The 22,854-nt window shown below is 35.5% G+C and overlaps 1 protein-coding gene across 5 annotated transcripts in view; it reads left to right on the plus strand.

The window, feature by feature from the left end:
* The window catches only part of PCGF3 (polycomb group ring finger 3), a 144,524-nt gene that overhangs the window by 104,842 nt on the left and 16,828 nt on the right, over positions 1 to 22,854 (plus strand). For 4 of the 5 annotated variants that reach the window (XM_007496963.3, XM_001366232.4, XM_056802250.1 and 1 more), the window contains 4 exons: positions 2,758 to 2,846; positions 10,406 to 10,543; positions 13,342 to 13,422; positions 15,429 to 20,548. In XM_007496963.3, the coding sequence (XP_007497025.1) occupies positions 2,758 to 2,846; positions 10,406 to 10,543; positions 13,342 to 13,422; positions 15,429 to 15,476 (356 nt within the window). In that variant the 3' untranslated portion in view covers positions 15,477 to 20,548. Of the gene's footprint in view, positions 1 to 2,757; positions 2,847 to 10,405; positions 10,544 to 13,341; positions 13,423 to 15,428; positions 20,549 to 22,854 lie in introns of those variants that run through there. The other variant, XM_007496965.3, reaches the window with a different exon arrangement.

A 22,854-nucleotide genomic window follows, 5' to 3' on the forward strand; every position in this document is an offset into this window, starting at 1 on the left:
TTTGTCCACCTGAACTTTGGATCAAGTTTATTCTTTTATTTTACAGCACTGATTTAATCTTAGCCAATCAGGATGCCTAATGCTTTGGGAGCCTTGTGATGTTTCACTTTGTCAATTATAATACTAATTGAATCTCCCTCTTCCTCCAAAGGGAAAACCAAATAAATATAAATCAGGTACCATGTTCCCATCACCTCAAAATTATAGATGATACAGATAAATACAGATAAAGATCTTTAGATAATTCTATGATTCCATCAGGGTGGTACAGATAACAAGCCCTTTATGCTAAGATGATTCACCCTATATCTGGAGTCCTTCCTATGGTTCAAGAATGTCAATATAGATATAATTCAATATTTCTAGTTGTGTTTCTCAACTTGATGGTCATAGATAAAGATTTCACTTTGAGTACTTACCTGTGACTATTGTTCTCAGCATTCATTGCTCCTTTGTGCCACCACCCTCCCTACACAAGTTGAAGGGGCCCCACAGAACCAAAAGCTAATTTTTATTTTTATGGACAGCTCTGGTTAGATTATTTGGTATAGCACCTTCTGGGGATGATCCTCTCTGTACTTATGAAGACGGACACATTCAAAACTTTTTTTGCTTGATAGAATCTTAAGGAGATTGTGCTTATTCATATAGCCTTCAAGAGCCAAAGGTCCCTTCTTGTGTTACACTGAGGTCTTAAGGGTAGGACTTTTTAAGATTCACCTCAAAAAATGAGTTGGTTCATCGTAATGGACACAACAATTCATTTCCTTTTTTAAAAAAAAGTTCTATTGACATCTTTTGTTTTTTTGTAACAAAAATTTCTCCAAGTATCCCTTCCCTTTCCCCCAAGGGAGCCATTTCATATAACAAATAATCTTTGTTCATTTTTTAATGAAAAGGGAAGATGAAAAAAATCAGCAAAAATGTGTAAAGAGTTTTCTGGGCAGCAAGGTGCAACTTTTTTTTTTTTTAAACACTTACCTTCCGTCTTGGAGTCAATACTATGTATTGGCTCCAAGGCAGAAGAGTGGCAAGGGCTAGGCAATGGGGGTCAAGTGACTTGCCCAGGGTCACACAGCTAGGAAGTGTCTGAGGTCAGATTTGAACCTAGGACCTCCCATCTCTAGACCTGACTCTCAATCCACTGAGCTACCCAGCTGCCCCCAAAGTGCAACTTCTAAAGATGTGAGGATGAAGGGAAAGGGTTAGACTTAGAGAAATGAGTACTATTCTGTAGGATTTCACTATGGTAAGAGGTGAAACTCTTCAGCCTCCACTATTGCATGTCCTCCTGGAAAGATGAAGGAGCCAGTCTAGGCCAATAAGGAAGTTGGCCTTTCTTAGGTAGTAAAAATCTTAAATTGACTTGGCCCTCAGTGAAGGATTATATCACCCGTATCCTATCCAAAATGACTATTGTATAATGTAAACATATTAATAATCTTTACTGATATGGGAAATGAGCTAAGTTATTTAATATTTTTTAATAAGTATAGTATTTTTCTTGACCTTTCTGCTTGAGTCAACAGTACCTGCTTTAGTTAAATAGTAACTCCTGGCACATTTTAAAGTCCGTAGTGTTCATTGTTTTGTTTTGTTTTTACAGGAAAATCCTATTTTTTTAAATCAATAATAAAAATTTCCAGTAATGCTAGATAAATATGGGAATACGTGGATTTTTCCTTTTGTTTTAGAATTGATAAGAGAATTGTAGGATTTAAGGGGAAAAAAATTAGTCATTTTCTCTTAAATACTAATTTAGACACTCCAAGAGCCAAAAGTATTATTTCTATTTTACAATTTAATTAATTTAGAATATCTTTCCATGGTTACATGATTCATGTTCTTTCCCTCCCCTCTTCCCACCCACCTCCCATAGCCAATGAGCAATTCCACTTATCAAGACCGATTTCCATATTATTAGTATTTGCACTAAGGAGATCATTTAGAGTCTACATCCCCAAACATATCCCCACCAAACTATGTGATCAAGGAAATGTGTTTTTTTTCCTGTTTCTATTCCCACATTTCTTTCTCTGGATGTGGATAGTGTTCTTTCTCATAGGACCCTCAGAATTGTCCTGGATCATTGCATTGCTGCTAGTAGAGAAGTCCATTACATTCAATTGTACCACAGTGTATCCATATCTATGTACAATGTTCTCCTGGTTCTGCTCCTCTCACTCTGCATCAATTCCTGGAGGTCATTCCAGGTCACATGGAATTCCTCCACTTTATTATTCCTTTGAGCATAATAGTATTCCATCACTATCAGATACCACAATTTGTTCAGCCATTCCCCAATTGAAGGGTATCCTTATTTTCCAATTTTTTGCCACCACAAAGAGTGTGGCTATAAATATTTTTGTTTAAGTATTTTTCCTTATAAGAGCCAAAAGTACTAAAAAGACAATTTTATATAATCTCAGATGTTTTAGGATGCTATACCAAAATCTGGATCCAGTATGTGTAAGCATGTCCACACTTTCATTGTTGACACACACTTTACTATTTGCGGAGAATTCTGATCTGATAAGTGGCTGGGACCTGGTAAATGATCTAGTTTAGTGGAGGTCATGCTCTTTTAGAATACATGGCACATAGTTGTATGCCTTTGACTTTGCATGAATACTCTGATTGCTATTTTATTTAACTTGAAGTGTTTTGGTATCCACTTCAGCTTACATTTTGCATAAAACTGAGTAATGAACAAGGCATTTTGGATTTCATCAGTATTTATACCTTTTTTATTAAAAGGTGAAACAAAAGCCGATGACAGTTCCAACAAAGAAACATCAGAAGAAAAACAAGAAGAGGATAATGACTATCACAGAAGTGATGAACAGGTAGTTTATCTTTGTATCAATAATAATGTATTAAAATTCTCTTGTGGTATTTGTTTCCAAACGTGTACATTTTAAAAGTTCATAAGCATAAGCTTGTGGCTTTACCTTGATGTGTTTTATTCTTGACAGGTAATGGCATAAAGACATTTGCACAGTGGCTTCATAGAAGCATTTTATCCCATCACTAGGCCTAGACTTCAGGTAGATTTTAAGGAGAATTAGCTGCTCAATGAATACCCTAAAGGTTTTAGATTTCTCTGATATGAGGTGCCAAATGTAAGTGTCTTTATGGAGCTTACACTATAGTAAAGGAATAAGTAGATATAGACAACTAAAATACTGAATATTACATGATAATCACATTAGATCAGGTCAGAAGATGATTGCTTTCTTGGGAAATTAGGAAAGGCATACTTGGAAGAAGTGACATTTGAATTGACCTCCAAAGAATGAGTATGAATTTTAGTAGGTGACAGGAGATAAGGCAGGGCATTCTATGCACAACAGAAGAATAGCACAGGATCTGGTAGGTATAGAGTTTGGATCAGATTCTTAATTTTGTTTGTGTTATAAACCCCTTTGGATCCCTTTCTCAGAACAGCATTTTTAAATTAATGAAAAAAAAATATGTTGGGTAATAAAGTGAAATGTCATTATTGAAGCATTTAAAAATTTATAAACCTCAGATTGAGAGTAATAGGAACTACGACCTAGGATGCCTGGGGAGAAAGTTTGAACTTTACTTGGGAGATGGTAGAGAACTACTAAAGCTTTTTGAACAGAGGAAAATAAGATTATCCTCACATCAGTATAAAGGACAGTTTGGAGGAGGAGAAAAGTAAAAAGGCCTTGTACATAATGGGCATTTAGTAAATGGTTGTTGGATCAGAGACAGGAATTCAAGTGCAAATACTTGACATTGTCTTGACAGCTGCAATGGCAATAGAGAAGGAGGCCTTTAATGCACGATATTTAGGAGTATGGAGACAGCTTGACCTGGATCCCAAGAGAAATTGGTAAATGCTCTAATTCAGGATTTGATTTATATTTTGTTGATTATCTAGATTTAAGAAAATTATAGGAAAATATTAATAATACAGGTTAAACTCAAAGGTGTATCATTTTTAGTCTTGGTTCAGTTTGTTTTTTTGAGAGCTTATGGTTAAACATTAACTAATAGAACTCTGAAGATATGTTATGGAAGTTGAAGGAATAAGACTCTGGAATTAATGAGATAAGAAAAAGGAAGCCCAAAAGTTAATAATTCTTGAATTACAAATACAAGAACAGACATAAGTCAAGAAATAAAAGATGAAGTAGGTTTATAAAGAAGGTTAAGAAGTTTTTAGTTTGATACATGTTGAGTTTCAGGAGCCAGTAGAGCATACTGGAAGGGATTTCTTACAGACACTTTCAAATGTGGATCTAATTTTCTAAAGAGAATGGAAGATACTTGTGAGTTAGATGAAGAGCAATAGTAGTTAAAACTATGAGTTAATCAGGTTACCGAGGGAAAAAGTCTAGAGACAGAAAGGAAGAGGGCAGACTCTGGAGGGACATTCACATACATAAAGGAGCCCTAAAGAAAATGAGGAGTAGATGGAGAATAAAAGGGATTAGAAGAACTAAGAAAGTGTAGTATCTCTGAAACCAAGGTAGAAGTGAGACTCCCACAACAATGTCACAAACTATAGAGAAATCCCAGAGTATCATGATAGAAATAAACCTTTGGATTTGCTTAGAATTAGAGTTAGTTCATTGCTGACTTTAGAAAGCCATTTCAGTGTAATTGTGGACTTAAAAGCTAGAGGACACAGAGGATTGAAAAAAAGAGAATCTAGTAAGGGAGGGGAGAGGAATTAGGAAATTTTTCAAAAAGTTTTGGAGAAAAGGAAAGGATAAAGATAAGACATTAGCCAGATAAGGAGGATTAAGGAAGACTGCCAGGTTTGGAGAGGCCTGAGCATGTTTTTACAGTCAGAAATAGAAGAGGTACTATCAGAGGAGGTAATTGAACATGCAAAAGAGTAAAGGAATAACTATTGGAAATAGGTCTTAGAGGAGAAGCAGGAGGAAGGAGATCAGTGATATAGTTAGAAGGGCTTAGTCTTATGAGGAGATAGCTGCTATCTGATGCTGCTTTTCTGAAAAATGGAATAAGGAACCAATGTTCATCTGCTTTTTTAGATCCCACATATAATTTTGACCTCTAATCCTTTATTCAAGAAAACCTGACTTCTAAACCAACCTGAAACACTATCTGGGTGGCCTTGGGGATGTCATTTAACTCCTGAGCCTCAGGTTCCTCATTTGTAAAATGGGGATAATAATAGCACCTACCTCACAGGGCTGTTGTGAGGGTCCAGTAAGATAATGTATGTAAAGTGCTTTGCAAACCTTAAAATTCTATATAAATGCTGGCTATTTTTGCTATCTTCTAGGATATTGTTTCCCAAACTGTTCTATGGATCATATTATTCTGTACAATATGAATAAGGATTTTATGAAAAAATTTAATAGTGGTACTTTTTCCTCATATTAAATATGAAATACTGATTTGGCAATTTTTTGGTTGTCGTGCAGAAATAGAATTTATTCCCCGCACCCCCCAAGATTTCCCTAACTTTTTGTTTATTCTAGAAGTATTCCTTATTCCTAATCCCTGCTGTATTTATGCATTCCATTACTATATTTCAGTTCCAAAATGTTTAATGGCCCAATAAGGGAAATGTTGCTTTTAGAAATAGGAAAATAATTCCTGTGATTATGAACATAAAAAGTGTACCGAAATACATATATTTTCAATATGCTGATCATACCACATGCATTCAGAAAATAATGGTTTCCTTTGTGAAATAAATATAGCCCTGAGGATTAATGATCAGCTTAAAGAAAACTAAAGCTATGTCAGTTGTCATTAGGTAAAAAAAAATTTAGGTAGGAGTTTATTTTCAGAACTAAAAGCACTCATTTCTTATCTGGTCATCATATTATCTAGTGATACATAAAAAAAAATTAGAAATCCAAAGCAAGAAAGATTATAATTTGAGGTCAGTCTTAAACCACAATATTAAATTATATCACTCCATATCTAGGTCTCTATAATGCATGATGTCCAACTTTCTCTGTGGTTGCGGGTCTTAGAAAAGAAAATGGGCACATCTTTTTTAATATCTTCTTTAGCATCTTCTTTGAGTCTTATTTCAGTACTTTGATGGATCTAATGAACATGCTGGGGCCCTCCAGACATTTTGTGGATACCATAGGAGCACATGGGCAATCTCTACATCATTCATCTCTTATTCTTACTGTGTAACCAACCCATGTTGTTTTCCCTGATGACTTCTTTTCTCCTGCTTCCCTTGCATAATTCTGAGTTGGAATGTGTTGAAGCCTATTCATGCCAACCATGTACCCCTCTCCATTACTCCCTTTATTTCTTTGAAAGCTGTGGTATTCTTTAACATATAGCCATAAAGCATCACTGGAAAGAAATTTGTAGGTAAAAAGATGGGCCTTTGATCTTCCCTTTTGTGAGAGAGTTGGGGTACTATGGTTCTGAAATGCTCTGTATGTTAGAAATGGTCAGTATGTCAGTGATTTGCTGATTATTACAAAGGAAGGCTCCCTGAGTAAGGGAAGGAGATGGATATATGGGAAGTGAACATGGTGTAAAAAAAAAAGCTTCAATAACCTTAAAAAAAAAAAGAGGATGCATTTTTGTTTTGGAGAGAAGCTTGTGATCATTTCAAGAACTGCAGTTTCCTAGAAAACTACTCTCTTCTTCCTATTCAGTACTCGAACCCAGCATATTCACAGTGCCTGTCTAGGATAAATTATTCAGATGAACTAGTTCTGTGGGTCTATTCAACTGCATTTGAAATCTGGACAGTGAATATTCTTCATCTGTTTCATGTGTCCTGTGTACATAATTAGGCCAAATTCTCTTGAGTGATTATGGGTCTAATTTAAGAGGCTGCGCCATAGTTCCGGGCTTGATGCAATCAACAGGATGTCATTTTGCAAACAAGGACATATGGAAAATTGAATCATTGATAGGGAAGCCTGCTTTCCTTTGTGCCCTGCACATCATACAACATCTATGATAATGCAGGACACCTTTGATGAATTGTATGTGTTTCTCCATTTTATGCTACGCTTCATATTAATGTCACAACATTGAATGAAGTTCTCTCTTGAACAACTTTCAAGGATTATTTTATGATTTTGGCCACTCTTTTAGAAAGCCTTTTAAGTCAGTATTTGACCAAATCACCTCCTTCTTTGTGTGTTTTTTCCCCCTAGTTGTGGTGGTATCAGTTTCTTTGACATTGGTGAACTTTCTTCAGAAATGGTCTCTAGATCAATGGATTTGAGGCATTAATAGTTTGTTTACATAGATTATTATAATTGCCTCAATTGTTTGCCATATCTTCATCTCATCTTTATTCTTTGTTCTAATTCAATATTGATTTTGTTTTTCTTGAGTTGGTGGCCTGACTCTATACAGACAAGTGACTTAGAAATAACTCACATCACTAATTAATATTAAAATATCTTTGCTTCATGTATTTCTATGAGTCATGTTTGACACTAAATGGCATGGAAATTTCAACAGCAATGAAGTACCAAAAGCAAACCAATAATGTGTTAATGTTGTATTTTTTCCGGTGATGCTTTCTCCAGTTTTACTGAGCTGGAAATACTGATATAAACTGATCTGAAGTAGAAGTCATAAGTAAGGAAGTAAAGAATATAAGTCCCAAGAATGCACAGTTGTAAATGATGCAACATACCTGTGAATTTTTAGGAAACTGGACAGTAGATAGATCAGTGTAGCAGTTAACATTTCAGAAATGGACTTGTTCTTTGGTTAAAAAAAAAAATACAGATCTAGAAACCCATGATACGAGATAGTAAAGCCACAGAAACGTAATTCAATACCATTTATGGCTTTCATCCTTCTTTAGGGCCATTAAAATGCATAAAGCACTTCATCTAGTCCTTTATGTAACACCATCACAATATAGGTCATGTATTTTGAAATGTAAATCCATACAGCATAGAGTTCAATCTGAATGTTTGTCTTGTCACTGCAGTTATGCCTGCAGATTTCCCCGTTCTTGTTCTTACCCATGTCTGAAAGCATAATATATTTGAAAAGAGAGCCAAGAACAGTAGAATAATCTGTGATGCCAAGAAGATAATGTTGGAAAGGACCCTCAGAGATCATTTAAAAGATGATCAACTTAAGAGATATTCATTTTACAAATAAAGAAACAAATCCACAGAAATGCAACAGAACCAAAAGCCACCCAAAATATCATTCTGTATCGACTTCTGTATTTTGGCCTCCCTGTATTTATGCCCTGTGATGAAATATAACCAAGCCAGGGCTACTTAACTTATCCTGGCAGCCCTATCTGACAAACAGCAATCAGAGCAAATTCCTTTGTTCATTCCAAACTTCATTCATAAGAGATATAACACTGTTTTTTTTTTTTAAGTCTTAGTTCCATTTAAAAATGTGAAAATCTGATGTTAAAATGAGAAAGACATAGACTTTTAGACATAGACATAGCATTTTGAAATCACTTCCTGAAGAGCTTGTCAATTTATGAAAGGAATTTTATTACCCCATCCAACTTAGTCATCTATAGAGGTTTGTGACAGAGTTCAGGGAAGTTTAGTATGCACGTTTTTGCAAGAGAGATACTTCAACCTTGTAGTAGTGTCATATGCTGTGATGGTATAAGAATGGATTCACCCATAGTTATGAAAGGGCTACAAGGCAGAGGAGTATAGTATACTGGGGGAAGCCCTAGATTCAGAGTCACAGATTCAAGATTCAAGACCTTTTTTGGAAACTCGGTGAGTTGGAGGGGGGGGGGGGGGAGAGGGATGTCCCTCTGAGCTTATGATCCCAGGATCCTTTCTCATTCAATATCACTAGAGGAACTGATAGAAAATCTTTAGAGAGTACAAGTCAATAAACCTTGGCAGACTATTAAAAGCTTGACTGACTGGAAAGCTCTGCCGCCAATTTCTTACGTGACAACTTCCATTTTGGAGAATATATATATTTTTTAATCTTATAAGATTGACTTACACACACACATATATCAACACATAATTATACAATCAAGTCAGAATTTTCTGCACAAATGAACATTAGAATATTTTTGTCCCATTTAAGGAAGATTTAGAGATCTTTGGCAAAATGTAAAAGACTAACAGTCATTTGATGTGTCATAGTATATCTTTCAATTCCTTATTAAAATTCAAACCAATTTCTAACTTGCCTTATACATGTTCCTTCCACCCCATTCTAATAGAAGAAATTCTATTAGAATGAGAAGCAATATAGGTGCCTCCTTCTTATGATGCCTTTTTTTTCTGTTCCTTAAAATTTCATCCAGATTCTTAATTTATTTTACATAAAGACTATATTGACCCCACCTACCTATAAGATTACATCCAATGTTAATTTACCCATAATACTTACAAACTTTACCATATCGTCCTTCAAACACAACAACATAGGTTTATTCATTCATCACATAGTAATTCCCTGTTTTTTCCGGCCTCTATATAAGATAGTTGAGATAAAATGAACCTGGTTTTGTTTATTTTTGTAATATCCTGAAGATATTTTTCTTTTCTTTCCTTTTCCTCTTAAAGAGAAGGAGGTGGGAAAACCAATTAATAATATCTCTTCTTTTTTTTTTTCCCCACAGCCCTTGAAGCTGTCTTTCTTTCACTTGTTGATTGGTTCATTTTGCCAGGACATTATTTTCTTCATCTTAAATCAGTTGATTGATTTTACTTTCAGAATCATCCTTTCATTTTTTGCCCCTTGGTTGGTTATCAGTTAATGTTCTAAAAGAGTATGGAGAAAGAGTATATGTTTGTCAAATATAATTTGAGTACTGTATCAGAGGAAATGAATGTAACCGTATGAGGGGTCATATCATTATTTGTGCCAGTAATGGGACATATTGGTACACATTAAAAAAAAAAAAAGCTCTAATCAATTCACCTAGCATAACCATCTATGGCCCACCCAGAATATTCCTGAGTGCTACATTAGCAAGCCAACATGCATATTAGATGATAGATTTATACTGCAAATTCTCATTTCAGTCTTTTTACTGAAATTCAAAGTCCAAACTTAGACCAAGACAATAGGATGCAGGTTTGACTTGTAGTTTCCCTTGGCTCTTTATTCCCTTTTTGTTCCTTTGGTGTAGTGATAATGACCAAGGGAAGAATTGTGATTTAGTATGAAATGGTAAAATATGGGCAAACAGGAAAGCGTTGGATTTTGTTTTTCTGGTTGACAGCCAAATTTCGAGCGTCCTAACTGAACAGACATAAAATCGCCACAGATGGAGTTACTTTGCTTCAGTAATAAGGTAAAGGAAAGCTGTAGTATTCATGGATATCAGAGTTCTTTGGTGTAATTTCATTTATAGATAGCTCAGAAAGCATTTCCAGGGAGAGCCCAGTGGAATTCCTTTTAATGAGCTCTGCCAACATGTGTGCACTTTCTCTTGAAGGTAAGCATCTGCCTGGAATGCAATAGCAGCAAATTACGTGGATTGAAACGAAAATGGATCCGCTGCTCAGCACAGGCAACAGTCTTGCATCTAAAGAAGTTCATTGCCAAAAAACTTAATCTTTCATCTTTCAATGAGGTAAAATGGGAAATTAAGTAAATGACAACACTTATAAATGCAGATACGTTTTAGAAACATCTTTTTTCTTATTTTATTACAAGTTTCAACTAGAACATTTTAAAACCGTGTAAAATAGCTTTGCATACATCTTGTCATTCCAACAGGACATATACACTTTGGCATTGTAACTGTTCCCAATATTTTAATTATTGGTATGGGACTGGCCTCAGTAGATGTGCAAGGACTCTTCAGTATGAAGCATAATCAAATAATAAGAAATATATACAATTGTCTAAGAACTGCATGTTTATAAGGGAGCTTAATCTTAAATCCACTAGAAGAGGACTCTAATATATTTGATAGTTAAATATTATATAATAATTGACCCAAAGCTATTCCTTCTCAAACCGTCCAATTTTTTTTTATCCTTAAAACCTTTATAACAACTTACTTTGAACAAGAAATAATTGGGAAAAAGGGAGAGCAGTGAGAAAAGATAAAAACGTCCTTGGGTATTTGGGGAAGGTGTTTAATATAGATCCTTGCAAGGTTCAACAAAACTGAATTGGGCTTGGAAGCCACTCTTCCTCAGTGTGTAGTGCACAATGAGTAACAAACTACACTAGCTACTTATATAAAAGCATTGAAGTTACTCTTATCTCAGGACCCATGACTACAGGACAGTGACCCACAGGGATGCTTGGTCTGGGAAGCATGTACTAGAATGAGTGATTGAGGATTATCTTGGTTATTTAGCTTAGAAAAAATAAGTCTGGAGAATAGAGGTTTGGAGGAGAGTATAATCAGTAACCTAAAACATTAGAAAAGCTGCTATATGAAAAGATTAAACTTATTGGTAGGATGTAGAACTATGACCTATGGGTACTGAGTACTGAGAAGCAGATTTTAATTTATGTGGGAGACCTTTCTAATGACTAAAGCTAGCTAATTATAGAACGAGCTTTTTGAACAAGTGGTGAATTCTCTATAACTGGAGGAGTGCAAGCAAAAGCTGAATATGTGAGCAATGCAATAAGAGGTTCCTGTGTCAGATGCAAGTTGGACAACCTGCCCTTTAAGGTCCCTTCCAGGTCTAGGTACCTATCAGTCTAGAACTGAAATAGCTTCTTCCATTAGAAGATAATTCTGAGGCTCTCAGTTCAACATTGCAATGCATAAACTGAGATGTTTAGAATTTTCCCACTTAATTTCAGAGGTAATTGGAATCTTCTTTTCATTTTGTCATTAAATGATAGTTCATGCCTCTTTAAAAAGAATTGAATATGTACAAACATAATAAAAATTCAGTTCTTTCCTGAAGTTGTTATATGTATCATCAGACGTCATGTCAGATGTCATGTCACAAATATTTGTAGAAATTACTAGGGGAGCCTTGCAATCACCCCAAATTTCAAATTTGTTATTTGCTTACATAGGGAAAAAATTGAGTAACATTTTTATTCTTTACTGTTTTCTTACCTACCTCACAGGGTTGTTGTGAGGAAAGAACTTTGCAAACCTTAAAGAATTATATAAATGAAATTTCCTATTATTATTATTTGCTTGACATAAATTGTTACAGCATAGTGTGGTGAAAAGAATATTTATTGAACATTAGGAAATCTAGATTCTAGTCCTGGTTCTGCCACTAACTTACTAATGTGACTTTGGATAAATCAATTCCCTTTTTAAGATCTGTTTTCTTTATTTTTAAAATTGAGGGGTCTGGACCAGATGAATTCTAACATCCCTTTCAACCCCTTAATATCTATGACTGATTTTCTTGAAGTAAGGATTGTTTGCAAGTCTGTTCTAAAAGAAGTTTATTCTATTTATATGCAAGGCCTTGTTTGACAAGGGAGAGTGATGAACCTAATGAATCCCTGCTTGACAGTGGGAAAACTAGAATATAGTTTCCTTCTGAAAAGCATATCCTGTAAGAGGGACATCTGTTAACAAAACTGAAAAAGCCCCCAAACACAGAACACTTTATGAGACTTTGGGAGAAGACCGTATGAAAAATGTGGAAAAGAGTCTTTTGCTGTGAAGAAGATTTGGGTCTACTAACAATGGCTTAAATGTATTCTTTGAATCTTTGTTCCTTCTCTTCTCCTCTAAGTAACCCAGAGAGGTTTCTGTGTAGCTCAGTTTTCCCTAACATATGGTGCTTAGGAAGTGAGATTGCAAGAGGAATTCATAAAAGGCTTCATAATCCCTGAATATATGGCTAATGACCCCTCTTGAATGTTAAGGAGATGATTGGTGATAGACATTCATCTTACACTAAAGAAATGATTCCATCTTCTCTGTGGTGTCCCATAGAGTGCATTGAGAACTAGCCCCTTAAGTCCTGCCTCAGATACAAACTTGCTGTATAACCCTGGAAAAGGTACTTCTCAGCATCCTCCTAACCCCCAAGTCATGAGCTAGTGAACAAGAGTCACTTGCCTGTGTTTGAAGAGGGAGTGGCTGGAGTGGCTTCACCCCTCAGTCACAAGTCTAGACCCTAGGTGACAGAGGAGACCATGACCAGAATGTCTGAGCCTGTTAATGGGCATTAGGGCTTAGGACACATTTGTTTTAATTGACCCATTGAAAAGAAGGTTTTCATCATCCCAATTACAGAGACGTGAAGTCATATGTCTGACAAATTATATGATGGAGAAGTGTTCTTCAAAGCCCACTAACACAGTTTTTATTATTGATAGTTTTAGTCTAACTTATGTACAACAGGTAGTAGTAATATGTGTTCATTGACTGGTGTGTTTTGTCATTTACTCCATCCTAAATTAAAGTATTTCTTCCTCTTCTATTAGCTGGATATATTATGCAATGAAGAAATTCTTGGCAAGGACCACACACTCAAGTTTGTAGTTGTTACTAGATGGAGATTTAAGGTATGACCCAGTTGTTTTGTAACAAGGTGTTTTATAGTCTCTTCTATGAATAATAGTCATGTGTGTTTATGTAGTCCACTCCTCTCAGGGGTTAAGATTGTCTGTAAGCCTTAGAATGATGATGTGAATATAAATAAAGGTCTCTTTTGTAGTAAGCAAAGGAAGTTCATATTGTTTGTTTTTGGTTTTGTTTGTTTGTTTTTGTTTTTGTTTTTGTTTTTTGCTATCTTCCTTTGCTTACTACACTTTAAAATAGGAAACTGCAGCAGCATTGTAGGTGGTTTTCAGAATCCATTGTCAGAATACTGCTGAACCCATATAGTTTGCTTGAGTCCCTAAATTAGTGCTTGTTAGATAGTGGGAACTTGAGAGGGCATTAGCCAAGGGGCTAATGACAAAGCTAAATTTGCAACAGATCTCACCTAGCCATCACCTGTCTGTCATCCTCATTGACAGAGTAAGCATCAGGAATAGACACAGAAAAGGATGCATAGAGGGGAGTTAGTTATAGGCACACAGGATCCCCACATTAAGGACCAAGGTATTTTGCAGTCTAGTGCCTCATGCCTTCTGGGAACAGAGTTCTCCAGTAAGGGAGCTGACAGGTTCAAATAATTCCTGTCTTTGGAATTCCTGTCTTTTGGAATGTTGCCAACTGTAGCCGGCAAGGGTTGGTCACTCCAAAGAGAAGAGTGCCAACAAAATGTTATCCTATGGAGCCTCAAAGGTTAGTCAAAATTACTTCTATTGAAGAGATTTAGAGCCAAGGAAAGGGGTCCCTGTGTGTTCTGGTCCAGAGACATTCTGGGGATGCCACTAACTACTACCACTGGCAAGGTCTGCAAAGGATGACTCTCAGGGTCAGTTAAGGAATAGCTGCTGGACCCAGTGGAGGTCAGACAGTTACAACTCTCATGAGGAAAGTTTGTTTTCAGGAGTCAGACTCAGAACAAAACATTTACCAGTATAGATTCCTGACTAGCCAAGTCTCCTCTGCCTCTGTTTACCTATAGGAGCCAAGAGCATGTGACAGCCACAAGTAGAGCCCTCTCCTTTTTCTTTATCCTTTCACTCACTTTTTAGTGAGAACCATACCCACCTGTGCCCAGACTCAAGCCAGGGGACAGTCACACCTTGTTGGCACAACAACTCACATGTCTAAAAAAGAGTTTCCCTTAGTAGACTTAAGTACAGAGAGAGGCACCCAGATGTGCCAGGCCGCACACTTCTCTCCTTCCAGGCAACTTGTCACTGCTTCCTGAAATAAATCATACCACTGCAGTCTTCTGGAGGAGTTGGGGGAAAGCTTAGGAATCCGGCAGACGTAGCATGGGTCACCCCAAAAATGCCAGAGAGGAGGTGGAGAGGCAAAGAAATAGCTCCTCAGGTTAGTTAGTGATAGCAGAAAGCTTCACTGCCCTTCTATTGAACCTGGGCAGAGGGAAGGATGGATTCTATTGCTTATAGTAAAGATGATAGCTCAGGGGGGCCCAAGGAGCCCAGGATGAGAGACAGAATGATAGTGAAAAATGCAGCACCTGGAGCAGATGGACCTGGGTTAGAATCCTGGCTTTTCCATTTACTTCCCATGTGACCATGGGCAAGCTATTTCATATTAAGCCTCAGTTTCTTCATTTGTAAAATAAGGATGTTAGACTAAATGACCTTTAAGGCCCTTTCCAACTCTTAAATCTGTGATCCTATAATTATCACAGCTGAGATCTTCTGGAACCTCCACAGGGAGTTGCCATGGGTCTATTAAGGTAGAAAGGAGATTTCTTCTCATTCTATACTTTGGCCTCATAATTACAGAAAATCAAAAGTTTTCATGTCTGATTAGCCCCATATTTGATTCCTTATATATATATATAGTAAACGCATTTTAAAACAGAACCCTTTAGTTTGTGCTTTCATTAAATATCAAATCAATATTTTTATTTTGTGTTTCTGTTCTGTTATCTTTCTCCATTAATAACCTAGCTATTGGGGGGGGTTTGTTTTTACAGAAAGCACCTCTACTGCTACATTACAGACCCAAAATGGACTTGCTGTAAGAGAACTTTAGTGTCCTTTGGGACAGAGTTTTTTGCAGAGACTATCACCAGGCACCTTCTCAGTGCATCACTTAACTCACATCACATGACCCAGTAGAATTGTTCTGGAGGACCAGTGATCTCACAGCACACCATACTTCAGAATCTTTCTTCTGGGTGACGTGGGAACCAGATTTCTGAAAGAGAATATTTATACCTTTTTGTACGAAAAAAGAATTCACAACTCAACAAGACACTACCAGCACTAAGTTTACAGATAATGAAAACACTTCACAGTTTTATGTAGCTGAATAGCATTCGTCTCTTTGCTGCGATTTCACAAGACAGATTAATAAATGTAATAGTGATATACATGTCACTTTCCTGACACCAAATTACTTTTGCTTGCTTTCCATGTCTTGAACAGTGGAATTAGTTTCAGTTATATTTTATGCGTTTGATTTCATTGTTTGCCTCAATATTTTGGCTTTCATCCAGTCTTTGAAAAGCCACTACAGATCCCTTTTGGTGGTGATTGACTATATTTATGTTGCCTTTAACTTTCTGAAGACTTAGAAGATGTATTAAAATTTTATTTAACAGCATATCGATAGGGAATTCCATTAATTTTATAATTTAATCATGGCATTAAAGTCTCCATATGAAATAAAACGAAGATGATAATAGTTTCCCCAGTTTGCCTCTATATTTTACTATAGCCTAAATATCATCAGATCACTTAACAAGAATACTCACAAGTGCTTAATATGTTACTTGAACTTATTTTAAGGTAGACGTGTGTCATACAGAGTTAGAGCTTGCAGAAATCTGTTCTCATTTGGGAGGTAACTTTTGTTTTAAAAATATCACTAGTCATGAAGACAGTGCAATAGAAAAAATTGTCATTTATTCTTAGAGTTGAGTGTTATATATTGTTTTTAGTAGTTTTAACAGTGGCTTACAGAACAATTCTAGTTTTCCTTTAATCATTTCTATGAAAAAAATTATATAATGTGCTAATATCATAATTTGTCCACTTGTCCTTTCCAAACCCTTTCATTTCACATATGTTTGATCAATCTGGAGATATAGTGGCATTCTGTTTCTAATTTAGGGGCCTGATTTAATTGATGGTGTTTTGAGTAGTAACTACCAAATTCAGTAGTTAAAGCTTCATTGAGGTCTTAGCTCGAGCTATTAGTAGCCAAGTTGAATAAACCTCCCAAAGGTTGCACCTAGCTACATAGTGGTGAAGTGGAGAAATGAGGCAATTTCTGTCCAGTTGGGACCAAACAAGGTCCCCTTTTCTTTATTTTTACCTGATGTATCCACATAATTTCCTTGGTTCTTCACTTTGCCTTGTATGCATGTGTACCCAGCCTATATTCTCTTTGGTAAATGTTAACTTAGAATGATTTCTGCAAGCTACACACTATGACTGCTGACTGGTATAGAAAGGTTAAAAGGACTCAGAATGATTCCTAGTCATTCTTGACCAATAGAAATTGCTTTTTACTTGATAAGTTGAAAACACCAGTCAGCCTATGTTTTTGTTAAACTCTTTCTAATCTAAAATGTGGGTGTTTTAGGCTTATCACAGATTGCTATCACCTATTTGCCCCCACGCACAAACGTTTGTTCTTTAAAGTAGTGATTTGGAACTTAAAAGTGAGGATGGAGCCATTTACTGAAGTGGTCCAAGTCGAAGTCACCAAGGGAGAAACTTCCCACTCCACAAATGTCTAGTGCCCCTTTGGATGCATCCCTCCATCTTTGCTCCCCATTTTGGTTATGTTGTGAAATGGAATAATCCAAGTTTCAAACATACTATTAATGCCATTGTCTGTAGAGAGCCTGGGGAGCTCATACAGTTCCTGTTGCTCCCTCAGTAGTAACAGAGGCTGAGGCTGGGTCAAGGAAGAGCCTACAGTCCTGAGATGTTTGGGCCAGCCTTGTGTCATTGGCCATGTTGACTCTTAGGAAACTGCAGCTCCTTTAGCACGCATTGCTTTGGTGACTAAGTTCACAAATTCATTTTTGAAAGTAAAATTGGGCTCCTTTATGCACTTCTTTCTTTTTTCTTCCATTTCACATTTCATGTGCATGAAATGGAAAGAGTTAATAGTTAATGTGACTTCATTCTTAGCTACAATAATTAATTAAATTAATTCAATCCATCTGACCACATATAAGGCAATTTAAAACCTAAACCGAAAACTATTAATTCAAACTATTTAAAATCAATTTCTTTACAAAACTAGTTAAATTCACATCTAGTACTGTTTGAACTGTTGACTTAAACCCAAGCTCATAGCCTGATACCTCACCCAAATTAGATTTACCACGTGAGGGTTTAATGGTTAGATATGTGTATATATAATAAATGTTACCTGTCTACCTCAAAATACATAATCTGCTGAAGCATTCTGCAAGACCAGAAATTACTGCAATGCATTTTTAAGCAAAACATTTAAAATTTGGGTAGTTTCCTGTGTGATGAAACTGAGAAAGGATTATACAGTATCAACATGCAAATTCAGATGAAAAAAATTGTTCACAGTCAGTTGTAACTCGGCCTCATAACAGTCTGCATTATACATATTTGTAAGTTTGTAGCTATCTTTAAAATCACTTGAATTTGCTATGGTGCTATGTCAATATGTTTAAATATAGGTAATCTATGTATAGATATGTAGGTAATATATGGAAGCCAGTATTAACATCTGTAACTGGTTATTGATTATTAATTATTGTGTTTAACTCTGCTTTTGTAAGTGTGTTAACCCGATAAAACCTCAGTGGCAAAAGTACCTATTTTTCTAAAACTGCATCATGTCAAAATCTCTTCACAACAGGACTATTTCCCTGGGGAGTTTTCTGCTCCATTTGGTTTCGCTTATTGTAGCTTTCTATAGTAGGAGGAGCTGCGCATAAGTAAATTTCTGTCAAAGGGAAGCCTCCAAATTGAGATTTCTGTTTTCTTTATGGAGCTTCAAGAAACATTTCATTCAAGGTGGAAATTGATTAAAATGTGCATTTTTCTCCCTTTTTCTCCCCCACCCCCCAAGAATGAAAGCCAGGCTCACTTTGTGTTTGGATAATCATTCAGATGTTCACTACTTTCATACAGGTGGAGTTACTGTGAAGTAGTTTTCACCACTCTTTAGCTGGTTAAACAGTTGCAGCTCAATTATCTTGTTGAATTATCTTCAGCAGCAGTGAGACGGATTCCCCAGGCATTAGTCTCACTAGATAGTTTTCATTGAAAATAGAGAATTCAGATAGAATATATAATATTGAATTTAAGATTTGGGGGGTTTAAAAAAAAGAAGAAAACTTAACTTTATAAAATTATTTATTCTATTTTAAGCCTTCTATCATAATTTACCATCCAAATATTTTGTTTTCCGTGGTCCAGCTTTTTATTTACGGGCATATAAAATGAAATTGTGAAATGTTTTACAAGCTTCTTTTTACCTTGAGTAGCTTTTGATTTGTATGTTTTTGTTTATATGGATTGAAGAGCATGACTTCTGCTTTTGTGCAATAGGTTCAACCGTGCATTTATTAGACATATGTTGAAATGGCAATGTAGCATCTACTCACTGCTGAACTGAAAGGTAATAATTGTAAGTGGGATTTTAAAGTGTGTACATCCAGCTACTTGGTTTCCCCCCCATGTTTTATTTTTTTTTTCTAATTGTAAGAATGACATTTTGCGATTAAAATAGTATGTGCGTGTGTGCACGTATGTGTGTATGTATACACACATGTGAGAGAACTACCTGTCAGCAATATTTAAAAATAAATGATTGGGCAAGAAACTTTAATGTGACGTGTGGACGCGTTCTACAAGACTGGCCACCTGTCTGACATTGCTTTGTGCCATTGTTATGTCTGGTATCTTTGTGTACCATCTAACCTGGGAATATTTGTCTTACTGGTTGTGCAGTCGTATACACAATGGTACAACCTCTGGGGATAACGGGACCATGTAAAATATCAGACTGTAGTATGATGGTGCTATTTTTTCCAATAGGCAATGAGTCTTTGAAACCGTAACTGGCTCTTGTCTTTGTAACAGCATAATTAGTCTTTGGTGATTCATTGGACTTTTTTCTAATGGAAGATAAATATTATTGTATTTTACAGTAATTTGAAATTTACCATTGAACTAAATGCTATATAGGATCAAGCCAACCAGTTTATATATCAACATATATGAATATTTGATAAATTTATATTTAAAATATTTTAGAAGAAACTTAATGCAGACAGCTAAACTGTATATTTTACAGGAAAAATTCACATTTCTGTATTTCCTCAGGTAACAACATAGTTCCACCACCTCACAGGTGTGACCTTAACATCAATTAATGTGTTTACTTTGATTTAAAGGAAATTGGGAGGCATGATTTATAAATCCTTCATCCAAATTATGGTTGGGTCTTTATAATTATAAATTCTTTTCCTATTCAATTAAATATGAAGTTTTGAGAGAGAACACCAACTAACTGGATATTAGATTGGCTTGGAATTTTAGTTTGTTTTGGTAAATTCTTATCTTTGTTGAAAAGATTAAGGTAAAAAAGTTGTGGGGAATTAACATTTTGTTTGTGCTATCATTACATTTAATTCCTTCATGTATAAGCTTATGTTTGAAGAATGAGCTAAAGTTTGAATTTAGCTTAAAATGTATTTAAATGAGTATCCCAGGCATTCTTAATTGGGCATAAGAAAAGCAATTTCTCAGATGAGACAGATTATTTAGAGTTAGAGGACAATAGACATTGCAACCACTTAGCCTTTATAACATCATTGTGTGGCGAAAGAAAGACCTGAAATGATATTGATAATCGCAGTATAGAGAAGTGAGACTACAGATATTTTTGACTGTTTCATTTGAAAGTTTACATTTTTTAATGCTTTGTGTTGCTGTGTAATTTTTGTACTCTTGGTGGCTAGTATTTTGTCTAAAAATCTTTTTGGAATATTGCTTAATGTTTTGATTTTATGATAGTGAAGCTTGTATTCAGTGTTTTGCCAATTAATATTATATGCTTGTAATAAAAGCAAAAAAAAAGCTCACTAAATTTCTGTCAGGCTGTAAGTTTATTATCCAAAATTTGTATTGAGTATTACAAAAATGATTTCCTAGTATAATTCAGTAGTAATATGAAAATGCTGTTAGATGCTAATACAAACTATTACCAGAGCCCTGTCATTTAGGTCAACCAGTATTTAAAAATCTTCCACATCCCTCAGATCACACATCTCAGCCGTCTTGTTGGTCAGTACCTTTGCTGCTCATTCTTACCACTGACATTTGTAAAATGTCATCTTACATCTGAAACATCACTTAAATTGGCCAAATATTTGTGCCAAATGCTTGGCAGAAACTGTACATAAAGCGACAAATGTTCATCTGTTACATGGAGAGAAAAATAGAATTTGGATGCTTTGGTTGTCAGTTTATGTACACTACTGAAATACTTTCAAAAGCAGGAATGATAGCAGGAATGTTTGCTCTTAGAGATTGATTAACTGATTAGAATGTAATATTCTGTCATCTGCACTGAACAAAGGAGAAAAAACATAGGCCAGATCCATAATTTTTAAGGTTTAATAAGTAATATTGAAATCTGTTTTGGCAGAAAGTTGTAAGACTGAAGTTAGAAGGAAAAGAGGATATAATGGCTAGTTATACCCTCTAAAGGGTTCAGGGCCATCAACCGTGGCTAAAAGTAAATTTAGCATCCAGTCATTTGGCTGATTTGGTAAACTCTTTGCTACCTTTTAAGGTTTGCAAGATTTTATGTCTGGAACTCCATGTAAAAGAATTTGTTGCTCTAGGACATCATAGTAAACTGCAAAGCAGATGGTATGCTGGGTCTTTGCAGTATCTGCCTATATCAGTGTCAAATTTCACAATTATCATTTTTGCTGCTTTTCTTCATATTGGGAGATTCCAAAGAACTAATTTTCTGCTACTGAGTTGATATTGTTAAAATAAAATGGTCACCACTGTGGTCTTAAAATCTTTAGACATTTTGTTCCCCATCCCCTACATATATACACATACACACATAACATCGACTAAACATTAATGCTGATTATGTGCAAAGAGAGATTGGGTCTGTTGTTGGACATTTGTCTTCACTTGCTTGAGTAGAAGATAGTGGAAACAAAGAAATTACCCAGAAGAGATTTTATTTTTTTTCCCTTTGTTGTGAAAAGCAGAAAAGGATACAACTTCCAAATTTAGCATCATTCAGCAATATCACATTCTTCCACCTCCCATATTTTTGAGGTTTTGCAGCCATCAATTATCGTTCTCCCCTGAAGACCAGTGTGTTTTGATATGCAGAAAGCTTTTGTTGGTCCAGCATAATTCTGTGTGTATATGAGATGTTGAGTTAGAGATATCAAATAGGACCCTATTTTAATAGTACATACCCACAAAATGTGATATCTACTTATGGTGAAAGCCTATTATAGCAGCCCCATATTGGTGTCAGTTCTGAGCCCGTACACACCAACATTATAAGGGATTCATCTCTCTGTCTTTCTCTCCCCATCTCTAACTCACTCCATACTCTTGCAGCTAAGATCCATGACAGTATTTGTTGAATCTTAAAAGGTGATCTATTTTTGCTTGCTGATTCTTAAGGAGAATTATTGCACTTTATTTCAGCGACCTAAGACACTAAAGTTAAGGATCAGTTTTACTGTTAACATTGGACCAAGAACAGAAACATCAGTGTAGACATTTACAAATCTGATTGGTGGATATTGCTTACAACCTTCACACAGCATACAAATACTTATGCATATGCATGTGTCATGTATTAAAGTATAACTATGCCATACAAATCACGTAATTTCCCTTTGTTGCTGGGATGATCAGCTAAAATTCCTTTGCCTATGACCTACAAGCCATTTCCTCAGCAAAAAATAAAATGTACCTTTGATAATGCATAGTTGTTGGCAGTTTTTTTCCATGTCTGTATGGCACGAGTTCTGCTCAGGTTTACAGTAAAAATGATATGCTATATACCTCAGTTCAGGAAGGAATAAAGGCACCACCCTCTGCAATTGTTGTGATAGTGATATTTGAAATATTCCTTTTGGGGGGGGGAAGCAAATGTTTTATGAGTTTCATGTTTTGTATTGCTTTGTGTATAATATATAATGTAGCAAGTTAATTGTTTTAGGCTTTAATTTGGACACAAAAATAAATTCTTTGATCATTGCATTTTATTTCTGATTTTTATGCTGGTTATAAGTGAAAAAGTCTGAATTCGATTTTGGTGTCAAATCATTGAATACTTTTCCTATTAAAATTGTGAGTGAGCTGCAACTTTTCTTTAGGAAGAACTTCTTTCTTTTTTTTTTTAAA

Source organism: Monodelphis domestica, chromosome 6, assembly GCF_027887165.1.
Source record: "Monodelphis domestica isolate mMonDom1 chromosome 6, mMonDom1.pri, whole genome shotgun sequence".
NCBI lineage: Eukaryota > Metazoa > Chordata > Mammalia > Didelphimorphia > Didelphidae > Monodelphis > Monodelphis domestica.